This window comes from Taeniopygia guttata, chromosome 26 (genome assembly GCF_048771995.1).
Source record: "Taeniopygia guttata chromosome 26, bTaeGut7.mat, whole genome shotgun sequence".
NCBI lineage: Eukaryota > Metazoa > Chordata > Aves > Passeriformes > Estrildidae > Taeniopygia > Taeniopygia guttata.
Window position 1 is genome coordinate 1,086,110 of NC_133051.1, and position 21,245 is coordinate 1,107,354.

Sequence of the window (21,245 nt, forward strand, 5' to 3'; positions counted from 1 at the left end):
GTGTAGTACAGACAAATCCCAAAATAGCTCAGGCTCTTCAGACGCTGCGAGGAGAAAAAACCGTGGTTACTTCAGCTTTGGTTGTAGTGAAAAACCCAAGGCTCGCAGCCGGCTCTGAAGTCAGAATTAAGATGGCAGACGGAGGAGTGGAGCAGGGATCTCTCTGCATTCCGTGTTTCCTGACGGACTGCTCCTCGCTGCTCTGTGTGTGCACATCAACTCCCTCCCAGGCTGCCTCTCCATCAGCTTCCCTGACTCCCAGGAGCTGCACCTACCACGGATCCTCCTCCACACTTCCCGGAGCTGGCACAGCTCTGCTTCCCCTGCCGGGTGCCGGGGCTGGCCGGAGGCACCGGAGTTATTCGAGGGATCTGGGGGGCAGAGGCGAGGAGAGAGCGTGCAGCTGCAAAAGGCTCCTTGCCTGGGGATGGTGCCTGCTGTGCTGAAATGCAGAGCTGCCTGTGGACTGTCTTTGTCGGGGATTATTGGATTCTGGTGACTCCAGGAGCGCAGTTATTAGTTCCCCTGCCTACGCCGAGCGTTTGGAATCTGTGTGTGTGATAACACTTATTAATGCTGTTCAGATTAAGAAGACCCTATGGCTTTCCAGCACTTTCAGCACCTTATCTCACGTCACACATCTGCCCAGCAGCGAAACCATGCTCAGATCAGTGTCTTGTGGCCAGCAGAGCAGGGGCTTGTGGGGCCAGCAGCAGCCTCATGCCCACAAGTCCTGCATTTGTTCACAGCAGCAGCTCCTCTTAAACTGCCTTGTGCTTCAGAGGATCTGCTTGCTGAGGATTTGTAAGATGTGGGCCTAAAATATTTAATTTCAGGAAGTCAAGAAGTGGTTCCTGTCACCGAAACAGTTAATCAGAAAGCACCAACTCTCCACTGCAACGTGTGTGTGCGTGCACATGTTTTTGTTTTTTAGAGCCAGCAAGATTTGCTTTGGTTTTTTTAAAGCAGAAAACACCAAAAAAGTTGGCTGTGGTTTCAGCTGCTATCGCTCGAGATTTGTACTGCTGACTACCAATCCTAAAAGAGTTAACCTGCTAAGTATGACTCAGAAGCAGAGAAGGAGATGCGAGGCTGAGAGCCGGGGAGGAAGCGCAGAAACAGAGGTGAGGAACAGAATAATTGCCAAAAAAAGGTGCAGAGTCCAGGAGCGACGTTCCCTCCGGTCTGCCTGGCCCTGGCACCGCTGGCACGGGCTCCCTGGAAAGCTGCAGTTCCGCTCTTATAACACAAGGAGCAGGCTGGAGAATTTAGAGCTGCGTCACAGAGCTCAGCGAGAGAGTGAGAGAGCAAGCTCCGTCGATAGGTCTACCAGCAACAGCCCTGCTGCAGCAAGAGGGGAGAGAGGCAGCAAGAGAGGCACAGAGGGCTCCAGGAAGAGAAGTGGCACCAACACCACGGACTGGGCTCCTGCCACCATCCACTGCCATTTGCACCTTGTACTCGGGCTCGCTTGGCGTAGGAGGCTTCGCCCATTGACGATGCTGGAGACCCGGCGCGCTTAATCCCACGGGGAGGGAGAGTGGGCAGACACCGAAAGGGTTAACGGGAAGGAAATTTCTGGAACCTTCTCTTCTGCGGCGCTCCAGAGCGAGCGGAGGGCTGAGGACTGCGCAGATGGTGCACGGGCACGGCTCCTCGGTCCGGTTCGTCTCCCTCACGTACGTACCCTTTGATCAGGATGGGGCTGGAGCTGCAGCTACGTATTTGGATTATTTGCAGGGCGTCCCTTTCCCCCGGCGTCCCTAAGTTCGGATCCCAAAGTGCCTCTATTATTATTTTGGCTGGGTAGGATTGCTCTGTTCTGCGTCAGAGCTGTTTTCTCAATGGAGCGACGGCACAGGTTGTACTAATGTCACTCCTGCCGGCATTGCTGTACTGCAGAGGAGGGTAGTAGTCGTGGGGGAGAGATGACAACTTTGCAAAGACTGCCGTTTTCCCGGTTTGTCTGGGCTTTTTATCCCCCCCCGTGTCCCTGGAGGCTGGCATGTCAGCGAGGGGTTGGTGTAGGGGTTAACAGGCGCCCCGCGATTCAGAGCTCGGAGGTTTGTCACTGCGTAGTTCGCGAAGTGGCAAACAGTGACGCAGTGATCATTGCAGGGCACGTCGTCCAGTTTTTAAAAGCACTGGGGACAGGTAGTCGGGTGCCTTCCAGACGCTTCCACACCAGCTGAAAGGGGTTAAAGATGAGTCGCGCCGGGAAGCCAGCATTTAGGGATTAAATGTCATCATTTTGGCGTTGGAAAGTTGTTTACCTTGCTCTCTCGGTGTCTCCATGCTGGCAGGCGGCCAGCTCACATGTGATAGTCTTCCCTGGACTGCTGCATCATTAACGAGAGCCAGCGGCGGCTCCCATTGGCCGGGGCGGGCAAAGCGCCGGGGCCGCGCCGCCATTGGGCGCGCCGGGGCCGGCAGGTGGAGCGGCCGAGCGCATTGGCCGCGCGGGGAGAGGGACCGGGACCGGGACCGGGGAGAAGGGAACGGGGAACGGGGAGCAGGGAACGGGAGCGGGGAACGGGGAACGGGGAGCGGGCACCGGGCAGCGGGGAGCGGGGAACGGGGAGAGGGGACCGGGGAGCGGGCAGGTGGAGCGGCCGAGCGCATTGGCCGCGCGGGGAGAGGGAACGGGGACCGGGAGCGGGGAACGGGGAGCGGGGAGAGGGGAGCGGGGAGAGGGGAACGGGGAACGGGGAGCGTGGAACGGGGAGAGGGGAACGGGGAGCGGGGAACGGGGAGCGGGCAGCGGGGCTGCCTCTGCCTGTGCCCCGACACTTCTTCCTATTCCCTGCCTGCCCCCTGCCCTGCTTCCTATTCCCTGCCTGCCCCCTGCCCTGCTTCCTATTCCCTGCCTGCCCTGCTTCCTATTCCCTGCCTGCCCCCTGCCCTGCTTCCTATTCCCTGCCTGCCCTGCTTCCTATTCCCTGCCTGCCCCCTGCCCTGCTTCCTATTCCTTGCCTGCCCACTGCCCTGCTTCCCATTCCCTGCCTGCCCACGGCCCTGCGCGGTGCCAGCGCTGTGGCCAGAGCCCTGTGCCCTGCCACTGCTGCTGCCACGGCCACTGCCCTGCTTCCTATTCCCTGCTTGCTCCCTGCCCTGCTCCCTACTCCCTGCCCACCGGGGCTGTCAGCGCAGCGGCCACAGCAGCTGGAGCAGGGCTGCCTCTGCCCTCTGCCACTTCTTCCTATTCCCTGCCTGCTCCCTGCCTGCTCCCTGCCCGGTCCCTGCCTGCAAGTGTCAGCAGAGTGGGCAGGAGCAGGGCTGCCTCTGCCCTCTGCCACTGCTTGCTGCCCACTGCCCACTCCCTGCTTCTATTCCCTGCCTGCTCCCGGCCCGTGGGTGTCAGTGGAGTGAACTGCCCACTGCTCACTGCCCTCTCCCTGCTTCTGTTCCCTGCCTTGCTCACTGCCCTGCTCCCGGCCCGCGGGTGTCAGCAGAGCAGCCAAGCAACCAGGGCTGCCCACTGCCCGCTGCCCTCTGCCCATTCCCTATTCCCTGCCTGCTCCCTGAAAGCCGTGCAACCAGGGCTGCCCACTGCCCCTGTCCTGTTCCCTGCCTGCTCGTTGTCTATTGCCTGTCTACTCCTCCTGCTCCCTGCCTGCTCCCAGCTCCCTGCCCACCACTCCCTGCCCGCTGCTCGCTCCGTGCCCACCTCTGATCCCGGGATGCCAGGCGTCCCTCGGGCAGGAGCTGGTCACTGCTGGGTGTGCTGGGTGTAGCCCTTCACCCATGGGTGCTCCCAGGAGGTCTCGTTTCGCCGTCCAGTCGCAACAACGATGTGTCAGAGCTGCAGCCCACAGTGCAGGGGAAAGTACCGGAGTTCAGGGCTTTTCTTCTTGCTTCCTTCTCCCTTGTGAGGTGCTGGAGTGTTGGCAGCACTGTAAACTGCTCAGGGCAGGGATTGCACCTGGAAATTATGTTGTGGGAATAGTTAAAGAAATGAAAACGACTCTTGCCCAAAGTCAGCTTTTGTTTGCACAAGTGTGGGTTTGCCACAGGCTCGGTAACATCACAGAGAGATGGAGACTGCCCTCAGTGAGGGGTCTATAAAAGTTTGCAAAAGAGTAACAGTGTTAGAAAGCAAGGATGGAAGGACTGGGAACTGGTTAAGGATGAATGGGAGACCGAGGGCAGAGAGCAGCTCCAGGGAGAGGATAAGGAAGTGAAGGGGAGAACACCTTTCCCTCTCAACCATTTACTATACTATTCTTTCACCTCTCTTCTTAAAGCGCCCAGCAAGGAAGATGGCAGCTCTGCCTGGAAGTGCTGAGGACACAGCCAGCCTTGAGCTTGGTCCTTCTGGCCGAGGAAGTCTCCCGATTATGCAGTGGAGTGGTAACTTTGCTTTCTCATACAAGAGGGACCATTATTCCATAGCCTTTCATCATTCTGAGGCTTACCCAAGTTTCAGGATGTGCTAGCAGAGGAGTTTAATCTCCGTTACTCAGTGGCTGCCATCTCCAGCATCAGGGTTGGTTGTTTAGCAACAACTGCTGGGCTCAGGCACCGCGCGGCCGCCGTCCCCATCGCCTGGGTTGCAGCCTGGCCTCTGCAGGGTGCTCTGGGAGACAGGGAGAGAGGGAAGGGCTGGATTTACACCCCAAACGGAATTTCGGAGGTTTGGTCGCGAAGGCCGCAGGCGCTGCGGATTTTTCGCGACGCCGTCCTTTGCGCAGGGCCGCCATTTCCAACGGCAGTGCGGCGCAGGGACGGGGAGGGAAGAACCCAACACACTGTACGTGCCACTCCCCACTTTCTTTCCCTCCTTCCCATCTCCATCTTTCCTCCTTCCCCTCCTTTCCTGCCAGATTCCGTAGGGAATTTCAGCCTCTTACTGCAGTCATCACAACCCCTCCTGACTCACTGAGCCTTCGCTGGCTGTAGCTGGCTCCCTCCGAGCATCCTTGCCTCCCGCAGCGCCAGATCCGCAGAGCAGGGGAACCACAGGAACAGCAGCGACAGTGGTGGTCCCTGCAGCCAGACAGACAGGCATAAATACAGACACACACACACGAGAACAGTCCCAGGCAGCTGTGGAGGGGGTTCTGTATGGCCAGGAGCTGGACTAAGGCACGATGCTGGGTTGTGTGGATGGTGGGTGGGTTGAGCCTGTTTTGCTGAGACAACTCTTTGTGGTTTTCCCCATCACGGCTGTGGGGTGGAGAAGCCCTGACTTTGTAAAGCTACTGCTGTTTCATGGCTTTCAAGGAGGTGCCACTGACTGCTGAGTGTGTTCAGAGCAGGGATGTATTTGGCTTAATTCCTTCTGCCACCATGTTCTGGCTGCAGCGATGGTTTAACTGTGCCTAAACGCAGGGAGGGTAAGGAGACGGATAAAAGAGGAGTTATTTCAATGTTAAACTCCAGCTGTAAATCTCATTACCCAGGAATTGAGGTTACTGTCAGCAGGTAAATCTGTAGGACTGGCAGGAAACAAGGCTAAGAAGGGGACATGGCACATTTCTGTAGGACAGCAGTGATTGTGTGCACAGCGGTGGCACTGGCACCGTGAGCTGTACCTGGGTAACTGTTCCGTGATCATTTTCTGCACAGTGCCACAATAGGACTGGGGAAAGCTGTGATTTCTCCCTCCCTCTGACACTTGTGTGTGTGGCACTGTATGAGCTGATTCATTTCCCTGTATCTGGGTTTCCCTGCTCTGGGGAGTGGGGTTTGCTCTGCCTCGGCCTTGGTGCAGCATCGTGACGCAGCGTTCGGTACCACGCCGACAAAACACACGCAATTTTCTCGGGCGTTCTGACCGCTCGGGGACCGCGGGATTCGGGCAAGGAAGGGCAGGATTTCACATGCCCGTGATAGAAATTTAGAAGCATTACCTCTTCTTGTCTGCTAGCAAAGGCAGGCTCTGTGAGGGACGAGGCAGCCATGATCTCCTCCTGCTCTTGTTTTGCCGATGGTCATGTTACATCTGTGACGCAGACGAATTTTGCTGTTGGTTCCTGTCGGTGCTTTAGGGAGTGGAGCTGATGGGGGCAGAAGCTTGAATATGGTTAGAAACGTTCTTTTCATACTGATGTTAGAGTTTGAGCCACACCCGAAGGGTCAGGGGTATCAGACCCACCTAGTGACCCCCCAAATGGTGAAGGAATTCGGATGAGCCCCAGCACCCCTGGCCATTTTGCTGCTCGCAGAGCAGGCTCGGAGCCTGCAGCTCTGCTGCTGCTGCTGTTCATTTCCATGTTATACAAATACAGCATTGGGCTCTGTGTCAGGAGCTTTCTGATGCTGTGAGAAGCTTAAAGTCTACAAGCAAATGTTTTTCTTTTCTTATTTGGGAACATTCATTAAAATGTCTAAATGCCAAGTGTTCTACCCTCTCTCCTCTGACAAATCTCTCCCAGACCTATCAAGAAAATTCAGTGCTGCTGCGTAGGATTTTTAAAACTTTATCGTGGTGTTTTCTTACAGTTTAATATGGTTATGGCTGGGAGGGAAAGATTTAATTTGGTTAAATATCTGTAATGCTGATGTTAATGGACAAGGATGTAGGCAAGAGTTGTCCATGTCCTCTTTATCTCTTTATATAAACAGTCCCAAGCCCAGGCTGTGAGGATTAAAGGGAATACTCTATCCCATTCCCACCCACCCAAACAATTTCGGTGCAAAGGCAGCAGTAGAAAAGGCCAAGCTGGAATGTCACAAAATGGTTCCACCAGCACTCAGAGATGCCAGTGCCGTTTATCCTGGCACAGCTCCGAGAGCGGCACCGTGAGCCGCCTGCTGCAAGGTCATTCCCCTGACTCATGGTCAGCAACCAGTTGGTTCAGGAACTCCCAATCTACTTCTCTTGCAACTGTGCCCATGCCTGAACCTGGAGGGGAGGCCTGAAAATTAACATTACTGCAGCAGTGGGGGCACTGAGCCCAAAACTGTAGCTCAAAAAAAATCCTATGTGTCTGAAAGACTTTAAAATCCATATCTGTAATTTGTTTCTTGCCAGCTCCAAAAACTTTCCACTAGTTCCCTCATCCCCTTTTCCCTCTGCACTGCTGGGAACCAGGAGTGACACGTATTTAAGAGCTCACATTCTGTTCTAGGAAGAAAATCTCTGTGTACATTTGCATTTCTGTGGCTATCAGGTGCACTGTGCAGGCTCCCCAGAGCCTGTCAAGCCAGGGGTGTCTCTCAGGTGCTTCCAGTGTCAGATACCTCAGCTCAGGAGCTGTCTTGTCCCCTCCCAGGTTTCCCCATTTTTCCCTGGTCTTCCCGTTTGCCCATCTCACTCATATTTTCAGTTGTCTCAGGACAACAGCAGCCGTGGATATGCTCAGGGCTGGCTCTGGCTCTCTCAGCCTCCCAGGCAGCAGAGGAGTGGTTAATTCCTCTGAGCAAAAGAACTTATTTAGTGCCCAAAGTTCAACTGGGGGGCAGGTTCTGTGGACAGAGAGGGACAGGGGGAGCAGCCCCCTACTGCTCCCAGAGCTGCCAGCCCACCTTGCCAAGCCCCCAGCCTGACCTGCTCACGATGAGCCTTCACCTTCCCCACGGTTATTCCCTGGTTTCCAAAGGGACAGAACCTGGCTGCCAATCCCGGTGCCAGTGACGGCTCCTCGCCTACAGGGAGGCAGATGTGATGGCTCGTCTGCTAAAAACTGAGCCAACACACTGTGATTCAGCCCTCCAGCTTTCCAAGGAAGAGCTATTTCTGAGTGAAGCTCATCTCTCCAGCTCCCCCCACAAACACTCACAGCACTCAGGAGTCCAACAGCAGCCACTGTTGCATTTGGGTATCCAGCTCAGATGTTTCTTAAACACTGACAATGGCTCTTGGACACACGGGGATGTTTCAGGGATGGAATGATGGAAACCCTGGGAACAGGGACAGACCAGCAGCTCACATGCCTGGGGGAGTCAGCCAGGAGTGTTTGGTCAGTGCTTTTCTCCTCCTGTTTTGCAGGTCCTTGTACTGCAGGTACTGTTAAACTAAAGGCTTGTTTTCAGATGTCTGGTTTAAAGGCAGGTTATACTTCAGTGAACATCAGGCTGGGTTTGTTTCCTTATGCTCCTCCCTGGCACAGGACATTCTTTTGTCTCTAGAATGACACAAAAGAAAAATATAACTTCCCTTGCCATTACCTGGAGGAGCTGGAGCGGTGGTGTTGGGGGAACACCATGTTCCTGAACTGACTGTACAAATCACAACAATCATCTCCCTGTGAGAGCTTTCAAGCCCTGCAATCAGTACTTTACATTCTAAAGTGATGCTTAGGTACAGGAGTTAGGAATAGAAAATGGCCTTTCTGGTTGCAGGTGCCTAGGTGGATCATTTGTTTGAGTGGAGTGAGTTTTGCAATGTGCTGCTCACTCAGGCTGTGTAGGGCTAAATTTGATGAGTTTTCCTTCCTACTACCCTCCCCTGACCTCTAGCCATGAAAGTACAGTGTTCTTCCTGAGTTTGCCCAGTTTCACCTCACTGTTCCCTGTGAAATCTGAAATCCTCCGCAGGATCCAGGGCTCAGCAGTTCCTGTGCCCTCCAAACAGGCTCAGGGTTTGCCCAGGAACTCTCCTGAGAGCAAAGCTGGGGGAGAACTGGATGACTCCAGGCAAGCCAAAGAATTTCAGATGAGCAGAGGGGATCACAAGATGGGGAAGTACAGCACTAATATCTAAGCACACCTCTAATGGTCACCATTCTAAAACAGACACTGCAGTGTGCTCTGACAGATTCCCCTTAACAGGAATTGAAATCAGTGACTCAAACCAAGCAGGCCTGACTGTCCCACTGCTCGCAGTCAAAAGGGTCACAAAGCCCCACAGGCTTTTACCCCCATCCTGTCCCAGTGTTCAGCCTGCCTTGGGTTTTGGGGGGTTTCAGACACAGAGTGTCTGAGTTTTAACTCCATTTGTACTGCAGTTGTAAGGCTGCAAGAGGAGGACTGAAGGAATAGGCTACATTCAACTCAGGATTGTAATGTGGAGTTTTTATTGTGGTCTTAATAAAGGAAAAAAGTATCTCTCTTATGCTTTAAACTCGTGAAGGAAGTACCTGCTTTTGCTGCCTGTAACAGCAGTGGCCTCTCCAGAGGCATCTCCAGGCACAAATATCAATTTTCCGCAGCAGTGCAGCCCCTACTCTGCCTTCCCTCAGCCCAGGCCGGTGCTCTGACACACCAAGGGCTCCACACTGAGCACTGGCCCTCAGTGCAAGTCACAGCACATTTGTCCACAGCTGACCCACGCAGCACCAGACTTGCACAACAAAGAGATGCAGTTACAGGCTCCCCACGCTGAGGAGGCCTTTTTTTGAAACCTTAGAAGTTCATTCATTTCCATTCCCCTTACAGGTCACCACTTGTACTGTCACACCCCTTGTCCTGCACCTGGCACTGGGCTGATTCATTCCTTCACTGGGAGGATGATGCATCAAGCTCAGATTCTCAGCATGTAAAACAGGGATTATTTTCTCCAGGGGAGAGCAGAGCCTGGTGAACCACGAGTTTCACCCTGTGATGTGAAAATGGAGGAAAAAATTTATGATGCACACTGAGATCTGCTTTGCTTTCTGTAAAAGCCCCGGAACTGCCTTTCTATAGAAGGTGCAGCTTGTGCAAAATCAGGTCTGTGACATCCAGGCTTGCCTTGTTCCTGCAGACTGAAGGGCTCAGGGTAGGGAGGAAGTTCCCTTTCACAGGGAAGGCAGGGATTCCCTTTTTGTCTTTGTCTCCTATGGAATGTATAAAGCAGTGTGAAGTCCATTAAAAGCTTTGAGTTGTTCCCCTGAAAGAAGCTACAGAACAGCACTGCCACTAAAACATCTGAAAAGGAGGCAAACCCACAGAATATTGTACTTTCCCTACTGTTATTTATGGGAAAGTCCAGACCACTGTGATAAAGGCAAGCCCAGGTGACAGTATTTGCTGCTCTCCACACAGCAAAAGTCTGAGAACAGCACGGCTTCATTTTCTTCCCTGTGACAGTATGGAGGGGCTGGGATGGAATTCCAGAGCAGCTGCGGCTGCCCCACCCCTGGGAGTGTCCAAGGCCAGGTTGGAGCAGCCTGGGACAGTGGAAGGTGTCCCTGCCCGTGGCAGGTGTGGCACTGGGTGAGCTTTAAGGTCCCTTCCAACCCAAACCATGCTGTGCTCCTGTTTTGCTGCCCATGTGCACATTCCCAGCATCCTGAACTGCTCCTTCCTCCTGCCCAGACACATTGGGAGCCTTGGAAAGGAGAGCACAGATGGATGTACCCCTCCCAAATGTGCACCTGCACCTTGCCAAGAAGGGCTGACACCTTCTGGGGAGCTTGTGAAGGCAACAGGACAAACTCCAGGTACCCTGGAGGAGGGGCAGCAGCATCTTAATTATGCTGAAGTGAAACCTGGTTTTATCAAAACTATAAATAATAAATGAGCCATTGGTCTTCATCTGCTGCATGATATTTCTGGAAAGGTTGGTCTCCTTTGCAGGGGGGGAAGATGTGTAGAGGTGTTCAGTCCTTCTAAGTCTCATGCTTGGACACAAGTTCCCATTTTCAGCAGCACATTAAGTGACATTTCCTCCAAGTATTTTTCAAAACCCTAATGAAGATTTGTTGTAATGCTGAGGCAAGGAAAAACCAAAGCAAAGCTCACTGTGAGCCCGTTTCTCAGAGATGCTGCTGTGAGTCTGTGATCCTGCACCTGCAACTCCTGGTGCAGCTTTTCAGGAGTAAATCTCACCTGCTAATAGAGGGTGCCTCCTAAATAACTGTGCCACACGGCAGGCACTGGGGAGGGAACCTGCTTTCCACTCGTCTTTCACCCTGTTGCCCCAGATACTGGATTTAGAAACGTCAGTAAATATCCAGACACAGGAATCTAGTCCAGTTATTTCCCCTTCCTCCACCCCTCTTTCTTGGAAGGACAAGCTCTGGTCTCTGAGCTCTCCCTCTCCTGCCTGGGAGTGTGCATTAGGATGGAGGCGCCGGAGCAGATTTTTGGATGTGGTTACAAGAGGAATACACAGAGCTGCCAAAACCCCAGGGCATCAATAAGTGGAACTGCTGCCTGCAGTTGTGCTTTGTTCCATTTCACATTGGCCTCTACTCCAGCACAGGTCAGACACTTATCCAAGGGTTGATAGGTCCTGAATTATGCATGTGTGGAGTTCAGAGGCTTCTCAACACCCCCTCTAGTCCCTCTGCTCTGAGCTGTGGACACTGCAGGTTAAGTGCTCAGCCCTGCTGCAGTTCCAGGAACCATCAGCCACTCATTTTCACACTCTCCTTCCTCGACAACTTCCACTGAACCATTTACAGTTCAATTTGTGAACGCTCCTTTTTCGTTCTGACCCATACTCAAAGTGCTTTCAATCCAATTTATTTTCATTCTGCCTGCAGAATTTAAAAGTTGTCTCACAAAAGTCTGCAAGTCCTTGCTTATTTAAAGCACAGGGACTGCTGGCAGAGGAAGTTCCATCAGGACACTCACATTTCCCTTCCCTGTCACAAAAAGCACCTGATCTGTCCTGTTCTCTGATCAGTGAGTGACAGAAAGCCAGAACACTCTCTGTCTTGGACAGAATGAGGTTTATAGCCTGGTTTCATCTGCAGTGAAATGGAAAAAGTGTTCCTGTACCACACAAACTTCCCACACTCACCCCATTAGCATTGTGCTCTGCACTAGCAAGAAATAAAACCTTGATCATCACTTGCTGGGAAGAATTTGAGTGCATTCCACCTGGCTAGGGCAGGAAACAACACTCACTGCCAGGCTGGGGGTTTTCCTCACCACATGTTTAACTTCTCCTACACCAGCCTCAACCATCCACCAGATGCCACAAAAGAAGTGTATCCATAAAGTAGCTAAGCCCAAGGTAACTGTCTTGCTATCTAATAAAATTAAATAAATGAATTTTTCTCTAGGTACGGTGGAGATGAAGGATTTTCTCCCTCAGCCTGCAGCCATGCACAAGATGTGTCTTCCTCTGGAAGCTGGTTTCACATGGTGGCTTAGATTTTCCCACTTTGTATCTAGCACCATTTGAAATCAGTGTTCTAGGAGCAAGAATTACAGCGTGGGAGGAGACCAAGCACCTGCTCACTTCAACATCCTCTGCTCCTCAAATCAGCCCCTTTTCCAAAGGTTATTTTTTTGCCAGCCATCCATTTTGTAACATCATCTGATTTCTAGACACTTCTCCAACCACTGTATGCACCCTCCCAAGCCAGGGCCACACCAGCACAGCCTCCTGCTCCTGTACTTCTGCTTAATAAACAATGGATATGAGTTCAAGTTGTCCAGAGTAAAGTGATCCGCAAGTTGCATGAAAACCAACGTGGTATCTCTTGTACCTTGACAGGCAGAGTATGTTTGATACCCAAAAACTAAGATCAACCTTTAATTTACTGCCTTACAGCAAAAGGATTTTTCCACCCTCTGCTTGGGGACCCCATCACCACAGGATTCTCATTCCACAGCTCTGCAAACACAGAAATTCCCCCCAACCATTTGACCTCAGCAGTCAGACACAGAAGTGCCTTCAGCAATCCCAGACTGGCTTGGGTTGGAAGGGACCTTAAAGATCATCCTGTTCCAAGCCCCTGCCACGGGCATCATGAGGATGCCCCACAGCACACACACAACCCACTCCTTTTTCCAGAATCACTTTTCAGCACACACAGAACCCGCTCCTTTTTCTACCATGATTTTCCAGTTTGCTGCTGGTACCTCCTAGCAATATTTCACTTCTCCAGCCCTGCATCCCAACCTAGAACGAAGCTGAACTCTTTGTTTGCCCTCCCTGCTGTCCAGCGTGTTCCCAGACACGGAAAAGCCGATCCCTGTGTGGATGAAGGTTTGATCAGAGCACTGAGTAGTCATCTTCTAAAGAATGCATAGCTGTCATCTACAAGAGGATCCTTCTCTGAGCCAGGAAAACGTCTCTTACACAGGCTGACCGATTTCTCTTGGTGTTCAGAGTCTCAGTTTTTGTCTAGCACCATTTGAAATCGGTTATGATGTAGGGGGAAAAGCAACAGCAATGGGAAACTTCCTTCCCTCACCCCCCAGGCCACAAACAAACACCATCCAGAGCACGACCTGGCCTCCCCAACACCACTGGCTTGCTGTTCTCTGACCTGAAGTTCCCCACACAGGCCGAACATCCTGCACACAAGAAGGACAGTCAGCATCCCCTTCAAGTGAGGATGGGATGCTTCCAGACAGAGAGAAGCATCTCTTCAAACATAACTCAGCTTCTTCAACTCCAGCAAGCCAGGGCCTGGGTGTGACAGCACAGCCACCCAGCCTTCTGACCACTTCTACTCCATGTGCTGTTTGTTTGCCTTAACCTGTTCTTTACACAGATTTTTTTTTTTCCTTTTAAATAAAATTGTGTGCTCTATGCTCCTGGGCTCTGTCTCAGGTAGAGAGATCACCTGATTCCCTGCTGGACAACACCTAAGTGCTGCAAGTCTCTTCATTTCAGCCCCCAGCTCCATTTTCACCACCCTCAGAAGTATTCAGATTCAGAGAATCAGAATAGTTTGGCTCGGAAAGGACCTTAAAATCACCCAGTTCCAACCCCTGCCATGGGCAGGGTTTAATTTATACTGATTTTAAGTGTGACACAGAAAACCCACCAAGCACTGTCACTTCACATTATTTAACCCTAAACCACACAACTTTGGATCTGTTTTGTTACTCCCACTGCCCCTGTCACCAGTAGATGGCAACAACACATTTTTATTCCATGCAGCCTTTCCCTTAGCACAGAGTTCACGTCTCTTTAATTATCAGTTCCAGACTCCAAAAGGAAATAATTCATGCAGCACTGAGTTTTAAAAACACAGCACAGGACTCATGACAATTAGGCCAAATTAATTTGTAGTGTTTAAGTCAGATTCACAGAATCACAGAGCAGAATCCCAGAATGGTTTGGGTTGGAGGGGAGATTAAAGATCATCCCATTCCTAGAAACTTTGCTTATCCCCTCAATGCTCACGGCAAACCTGAACTCCACAGTGTAAAGTTGTGCAGCCTGGCTTCATTTCCACACCAACTCACTCAGAGGATCACAACCACAAACTGCAATGAAATACAGCATATGAAGTTATTTTTTCTGAAAGGCTTCGCTCTATCAGGCACCTGACTCCACACATGGAAGTTCAGTACATTTCAAGTGTGAAATTCACACAATTCCTAAATCCACTCTCCTTCACAGGTCACCTAAACCCACCAGAGCTGTATTCCCTAAGGATTGCATTTCTCACACACTGGACAAAAGGGTCAAAACACCCCCTGGGCTTTGCCCCAAGTACTCCACCAGAACAGCCCCAAGATAAACTTCCTCTTCTCCATCAACTTTTCACCAATTTTTTCAGGAGGCAACACTGTAAAATTTTGGAGGTTCTGGGAAATTTTCTGCAATTCTTAAAGGAAAAGGTGCTCAGCAAATTAAAACCCATCCCCTACACTACCACTGAGTAACTCTGTGCACAACCTGCAAACTTCAATCTCAGCAGTTTCTACCTGATATTTGGGACGTGAAAAATCATCTGGATAACAATGGGAGAAGAGCTGCTCAGCACAATGATGAATGAAAGACAAACACTTACTGCTAAATAATTTAACATTTTTATTTGGAATTTTACAAATAATCTCTAATCTTTACATCCAGAAAGAAGAGCAAACACACGGCCACTTTTTACAGTGATTTCACTTCCCAAGTAAGTACATTCCAGTGTATATCAGCACGTTGCAGATGCCACAGAAAGCAAGCTCAGCTCCTGACCAGCACCACACTCAGTCCCAGTCACACATCCCAGTGTTTACAAACTCTCAAACTGAGCTATCAGCCAGGCCACGAACAGCAAATCCTTCTGCAGAGCCAAAGCCCCTTTCTAATAACCACAGCCTATTATGAACTCCAACAATAGGACTGCTGGGATTGTCCCAAAAAGCCCTATAAAGCCCCAAACAGTTCAGCGCCACGCCAACAATCTGTTGATGACAGGGAGAGCAGTGCCAAGCAGCCACAGACAAGCCAGAGCACTTTCAATGCTGCCTCAAGCATCTGAAGTGAGGTTATTTGGGTTTTTGAGAAAATCAGGAGCTGCCTGTATGCTGATAGTGAGATTCATGGAGCTAAAACCTGTTCTAGTTAAGATTTGGGGTTTGCTGAGGAATTAGAAGTATCAGTGACCCTAAACTAATGGCAGACACCGTGGTGGGGGCTCCTGCAGTTGGAATTTGGACTAAAACATTTGATTAACAAGCAGCAAACCAGAGACCACCACATCTACTAGTGCTCACACAACTGAACTGGTTTGGTTTTCCTTTAACATGAAAAGTGAGTGACAGGGAAAAGCTTCTGCTTCTAAACAGGAATCTGATGCTAAATCCAGCTTTTCAGAGATTGATTTAACATCCCAGTCTGCAGCCAGAGGTTAGAAATGCGGAATATGTGACTTCAAGTAAAAAAGCAAGGCAGGTGGATCACACAGCACCCATTTCCACCCTTGAAAGCAACAGAAGATCTCCAGAATTGCCATCAAGGCTCACTAAAATCGAGAACTCTAAGGAACTTCCACTGTGCTCACAACAGGACAGAGCCACCACTGAGCTCTCAGCAGCTCGTTTAATTAGCGACCCCCTGTCAATAGGCAGGGGATGCCTTTGCTACAGAATCCTTCAGTTTTCAGTTCCAACAAATCCACTGCAGTCTTTGGGAGATTATAGCAAAGAATCAGAAATAAATATGCCTTTTTTCCTTTGTAAAAGCAAAGGAAAAGCTATAAAACTCTGATTTCAAGGCACACTTTAATTCAATATATATATATACAGCAACCAACTTTGGCAGACAAAGAGGTAGAGTATATAAGGTCTTAACTGTGATAGCTTCCAAAAGACATCGCCTTCAGTGGCACCAGACTCTTCAGGGAATGAGCAACAAGACATTTCAGAGTACAAAGGAAACAACAGAACCATTTACACCACCTCTACTGCAAAAAGGGATGGGAAGGTTTCAGTGAGCAGAGCTCTGCAGGAGAGAGGGGAATATTGGACATCTTCTGCAAGCAAAGAGGTGGCACTGAAGGCAGCAGGCAGCAGCAGCTGGCACTGGGACAGGGACATTGCAGCACCCCAGACTCTGCCATGCTACAGGTATTGCCTTTCCCCCAGCTCACGTGCACAGAGGGACAACGAGGGGCCCAGAAGGCAAAGCAGCATCTGTGTTATCTATATGCACACACACTCTTTATCCTATCAAGCACCTCCTCCTCCAGTTCATCAGCAGACAAGACACAGCACAGGGACCTCATGGACAGGGCAATCAGTCTTTGTGCAGCTCTGACAGGGGTACCCCACTGCAAGGTCCCCCCCACCCCCCAAAAAGGGCAGTCATGCTTTACACATCTTATATTCGGCAGAACTGGGAGTGCTGTCACGTTTCCTACAAACAAAAAAACAAGTCAAATCAGAGGTTTTACATTGCAAGAGGTTTTACATTTACACTGAAAGCACATCCTAAGTTTTGTCATGAAAGCTGCAGGTAAAGTCACAAACTGGGTCATTCTTTAGCCTCTCTTTACCAAGCAACTGCTGGACTGAGGAGATTTGAGCTTCATTCAGCTACTGAACTGTCAGGAGTGACCCAAGGAGCAGCAGAGCCTTTGATCCAAAGGGATCCTTTCAAGTGATGACTGGTATTTCCAAAAACTAACCAAGATTCCCATCATTCCACCAGGTGCACCTTGGAATTCATTTTAATTACAACGTGTTGTTTAGCATATATTTTCCGACCAAAAATTAAATATTAGTTTGTGTGGGTTTTGATTCTGCAGTCTACAACAGCAACCTTACAATACTTAAGCATACAAGAATTAAAATTCACAATGACATTCTTATATACGTTCTTGAATAATTTCTGGTTTGCTTCAACAAAACCCATCCCATACCAAACCTCAGTGCTATTACTCCAAGCCTCTAAGGAGTTCCACATTCCAAAAGAAAACCTCCAGAATTATCAGCATTTTGACACACCAGACCAGTAATTTCTCTTATCATGTGTAAAGGTTAAGATTGGAATGAATAATTCTATTCTATCTGCTGATTAAAATTTTTCTCCCCAAAAATAAGCAAAATTAACCCAGAAAACAGATCCTATCTTAATTAGAAACATCTTTCTTTAGAGTGAAGATGATATTCCTCAATCTATACATTATTTTGGAATAAACTCCAAGCTTAATGTTCATATAAAAACTCATCAAAAATACTGAAAATTCACTTGTCCTTTACAAGTCAATAAAATCAAGATTATGCACAGGAAAAGACCTTTGCATTAAGCTGGGATAAGAGAACCCATCACCACCTCAGAATTTTTTGCAATGGAGAAAAGCAACAACAAAAAAAAAGAAGATAAGATGCTGATTTAAAAAAATATTTGTAGTTCCAGCTCTGTTGAGATAGGAACAACAAAACACTGGCAAGGAAGAGTGAAACTGAGCTGCAAGGTGCTCTGTTCAAACAAGGTTTGAAGAGCCAGATTTTGGAAGAGCTCATTTGACCCTACAAAAGTGCAGGAGGAACCCCAACATTCACCATATGCATCTCACTGGAGTCAGCATTAGGTTAAAATACAGGAGAGGATATCAGCTTCAAAGCAAGTTTATCTTCATTCTTTTCAGGGCTACAAAACTCTGAATTTGAAAAAGAAATCACCTTTTCATAAGAAGGTTTCAAAAGATCCTTGTTAGACCCTTCATTTATTCTCTTCTAGAAAGCAAAAATGCAGATTAATCAGTAATTGTGAGAGATGGGATCTGGTTTTCTCTGAAGGGATGCACAACTACCTTTAGAGTTTTAGTGCCCAAAGGTGGTTCCAGCTTCTAATTACAGGGAATTAAACTATTAGCCAAGAAAAGTAACTCACCACTGGGATGGGTGCAGACATTCTTCTGAGTATTGTAGGCAATATGCTACTCATTCTTCAAATACAACACCAATAAATGTGATTTACAATCATTGGAAGCCCTTACTGACACTGCTAAATGATAATTCTCTATAAATTATATCCTCTTCTCCCAAAATGAATGAAAAGTTAAGATATTCTTTCTTACAGGAAGCCAAAGCTCCCAGCTAGATGGATTCCACACTCCTGAAATTCTAAGCAAACCACAGTAAAAAAGACAGTTAAGCTGCATTGCAAGAAGTCCAAATGAAGAGGAAAGTTATACCTTTTCATTAATTCATTTGTGCAGTTTCTTCCATCTCAGCTGGGATATTAGTTTTTAAAATACAAATGTCCTTGCAACTCTCATCAACTGTGTACGAGCTGAACAGCAGAAAGGGAGAAAGGTCTAATTGAATGTCCCATCCAAGTGCATTTTACACAGACAAGAAAGAGAGGCAAGGAAAGATCTGCTGGCATTTGGAGGCTACAAACCAGCAAGGATCAGGGGCTGGAAGCACAACAGCTCACAAAGGCTCAGCTGCATCAGGAACTCAGAACACCAAACAGGGAGATGGAGACTTTCATGAAAGGAGATGAGATCAGGGTTTTCAGACAAGAAAGAGCTTTAACAGTCAGATGCTCACAGAGAGGAAGATGAAGGGAAGCACTAGGCACAATAAGGCTTTTCATGCTGTTAGATATTCAGGAATGTCACAGTCTTTAATTTTTGATGATGCTGCTTTAGATCCCTCCTTTCTACGCCCTGAGAAGTCTCTCCACGGGCAAAGGCAGCAGGTGCTGCCCTGAACTGCCAAGAGCTCTTCCCTGGTCCATCCAGGCTGCAGAATATCCAAGCACTGAATAAATGCAGCGGCTCAAAAGCACCAAGTTGCTCAGCAGCACACTCTGGCCCTTGGGTTTTTGAGAAAATCCCAATGTGATACTGCACTGCCTATTTAAAAGCCAAAGGCTAAAACCTCACTGGATATAAACCATCTCCAGGGCTCTCCCAAGTCCTGTGTGTAGACTTAATTACAACTATGAGCCACAGGAATAGGCTGGTTTGCTTCATTTAAAACATCCCTTCATTTGTTTCATGTACTCCAGATAAATCCCAACAGATTCTGGAAAAAGACAACACTGCTCTGATGAGATGCTCACCCTGACACTGTGTGTGTACCACCTAACCTGCTCTGGACTGTCAGTGTTTTGCATTTTACAAAATATTTCTCTAACAAAAAGGTTTTTTCCAGAAGATAAAACCAGACATCAAAGCAAAAATCAGTGCACAAAGAGGAATTTAAATCTCCTGCCCCTCCATCAAAAACCACACATCAAACTCAGCTGGTTTGAAGGTAAAGTTTAAAACACCCTACATGTCTCATTAAAAACAGAAGACTAATTGCTTATGCACAAATCTAGTATTTTACAGTTGATTTTGCAGGTCTTTAACACAGGGACACCAACACTGGGGCTGCAGGAAGAGAAGAAAAACCTGAAAACCTTCTGGCAGCACAAGCCCACACAACCAAGACTCCCCCTGGCTTTAGGAGATAAACTGAAACGTCTGAAGCAGATGGACAAAATACTTTCCTTGGCACGTGGACACTGCCAAACACAAGCTTGAGAACAGGGTTTTTCCTTCCTTGAAATTAGTGCAAGTGTTAATTAGCAGCTTAGCTGAACAGCAGATCCAAAACCAAAGTGAAATTCATGGTTAGGCTTTAGCTTCCATCAGCTGCTGAGAGGAGCTCACACAAAATCAGACATTTGAAAAAGAAAGGGCACACAAAGCTCAAGAAACTTAAACATCAGCACAGCTTTGGCTCAGTCATTTGGGAATTTGCAGTATTAATAAAAAGAAAGCTTACTCACCCATTCTGTGAGAAGAATTTCTTGTAGATCCAGAAGCCTGCCAGGAGCACCACAACTACCACAATCACTTTAGGAAAAATTAAAGTGAAAAAAAAAAGGAACTTAGAGTGATAAAGATCATCTTCAGTGGCCAAGTTGTTGCAAACTGCTTTTGAAATGTGATCTCACTACGTGAGAAAATACACATTTCACACTAAATTAAACTATAATAGCTAAGCAATCTTTTTCTGAATCATGCGGCTTTAACCAGAACTCCAAAATCACCCTGTTGCAGTCACAGGTGATTGGAATAAAAAATGGATTTTCACATAAAAAATATTATTTGTATTGTATTTTTTTAAGGCTTTAGAAAATACTTACCACAGATGATGGCTATAACATATCCACCTAAAAACAGAAGGAATCAATATCACAAGAGGAACATAGGTGCTTTTTACTCAAACATTGTTATAAAAATATTCACAGAGCTATTTCAAGTTAAGCACTTCTATCTAACACAACCTTTGAAGCAGACTAATTTAAATAATAACATTTAACTTAGAATATTAATATTTTAATTAATTTTAACAAACCCTATTTTTCACATCAAAGTAAAGAAGGAAGCTGCAATAAATTATTTCTCCTGAATATAAAAGGACTGTTCTCTCAGGTGTATTTTCATGCCAGTGGAGTTTTTGCAGCCCATACTTACTGAGCTGGCAGGTTGGCACTGCAGGCACCCACTGGTTGTTTCCAATGTACTGAATTCGAGACTCCCCATGCAAGGTGTACCCCGTGTAGCACTCAATGGTAATGAAATCCCCCACATGGTAGGAAGGTTTTTGTCCATGTGTCACTGTCCCATAACTTATGACTGGAGTGGAACCAGAACCTTCAGCCTCACCTGGAAAGAAAAAAGGGGAGAAAAAAAAATTTAAAAATGTATTACTACATTAAAACTCGTCAGTCTGCTCCTGCTTTTAGCAATTTTACTCACAGGCACAGTGCTGTAAAGCACCCCAGGAGCTCTGTTCTTGACAGGTCACTGTCACCTCTGCAGAGCCATCAGGGAAGGAGCAGCCAGCATTGCACCTGATCTGGACAGATTCTCCTTTTCCATAGGCAGGTTTGCTTGGAATCAGGACCCCATTGGGGATCTTCGGGGCAGGACACACATCTGCTGTAACTAATGCAGGAATTTCAAACAAGTTTAGTGAGAATAAGGTCTATTTCCTAACACAGTAACTCATTCCACAAACACAAGCTGCCTTTATGTAAGAAAAACAGCTCAGCACATGTCAGAAGTTTAACTTTACCCCAATTTTAAGCACAAATATTCCCTTTAGAAAACTTAAACATCACTGTAGATATTCATTAAGATCATATGATGTGGCAGCTCAGAAATCCTTACTGGTTCATTAGTCCTCTGAGCTCTACAATAATTTGTAGAAAGTAGGAGCTGAAGAGCTGCATAAAAATA

General features: G+C 48.3%; 1 protein-coding gene, 1 long non-coding RNA gene and 2 other non-coding genes across 5 annotated transcripts in view; 3 read left to right on the top strand and 1 right to left on the bottom strand.

Moving 5' to 3' along the window:
- The first annotated feature begins 615 nt into the window (after positions 1 to 615).
- LOC115498543 (uncharacterized) lies at positions 616 to 13,415 on the top strand. 2 transcript variants are annotated; one of them, XR_012052055.1, is made up of 3 exons: positions 616 to 1,679; positions 4,245 to 4,350; positions 11,880 to 13,415. It is a non-coding gene; the product is annotated as an uncharacterized lncRNA (long non-coding RNA). The 2 variants fall into 2 exon arrangements; XR_012052054.1 differs by lacking the exon at positions 11,880 to 13,415 and adding an exon at positions 9,322 to 10,401.
- Positions 11,949 to 12,019, top strand: MIR29B-2 (microRNA mir-29b-2). The gene has a single exon (NR_049139.1). It is a non-coding gene; the product is annotated as a microRNA mir-29b-2 (primary transcript).
- Positions 12,911 to 12,981, top strand: MIR29A-2 (microRNA mir-29a-2). The gene has a single exon (NR_049055.1). It is a non-coding gene; the product is annotated as a microRNA mir-29a-2 (primary transcript).
- A 1,154-nt stretch (positions 13,416 to 14,569) lies between the features above and the next one.
- Positions 14,570 to 21,245, bottom strand: part of LOC100232607 (complement receptor type 1) — a 38,879-nt gene continuing 32,203 nt past the window's right edge. Inside the window, exons 54-59 of the mRNA XM_072918675.1 lie at positions 20,758 to 20,951; positions 20,478 to 20,667; positions 20,147 to 20,173; positions 19,787 to 19,853; positions 18,195 to 18,292; positions 14,570 to 16,411 (exon numbers count right to left, since the gene is read on the bottom strand). Coding sequence (XP_072774776.1) covers positions 18,202 to 18,292; positions 19,787 to 19,853; positions 20,147 to 20,173; positions 20,478 to 20,667; positions 20,758 to 20,951 — 569 coding nt within the window. The 3' untranslated portion in view covers positions 14,570 to 16,411; positions 18,195 to 18,201. The remainder of the gene's footprint in view (positions 16,412 to 18,194; positions 18,293 to 19,786; positions 19,854 to 20,146; positions 20,174 to 20,477; positions 20,668 to 20,757; positions 20,952 to 21,245) is intronic.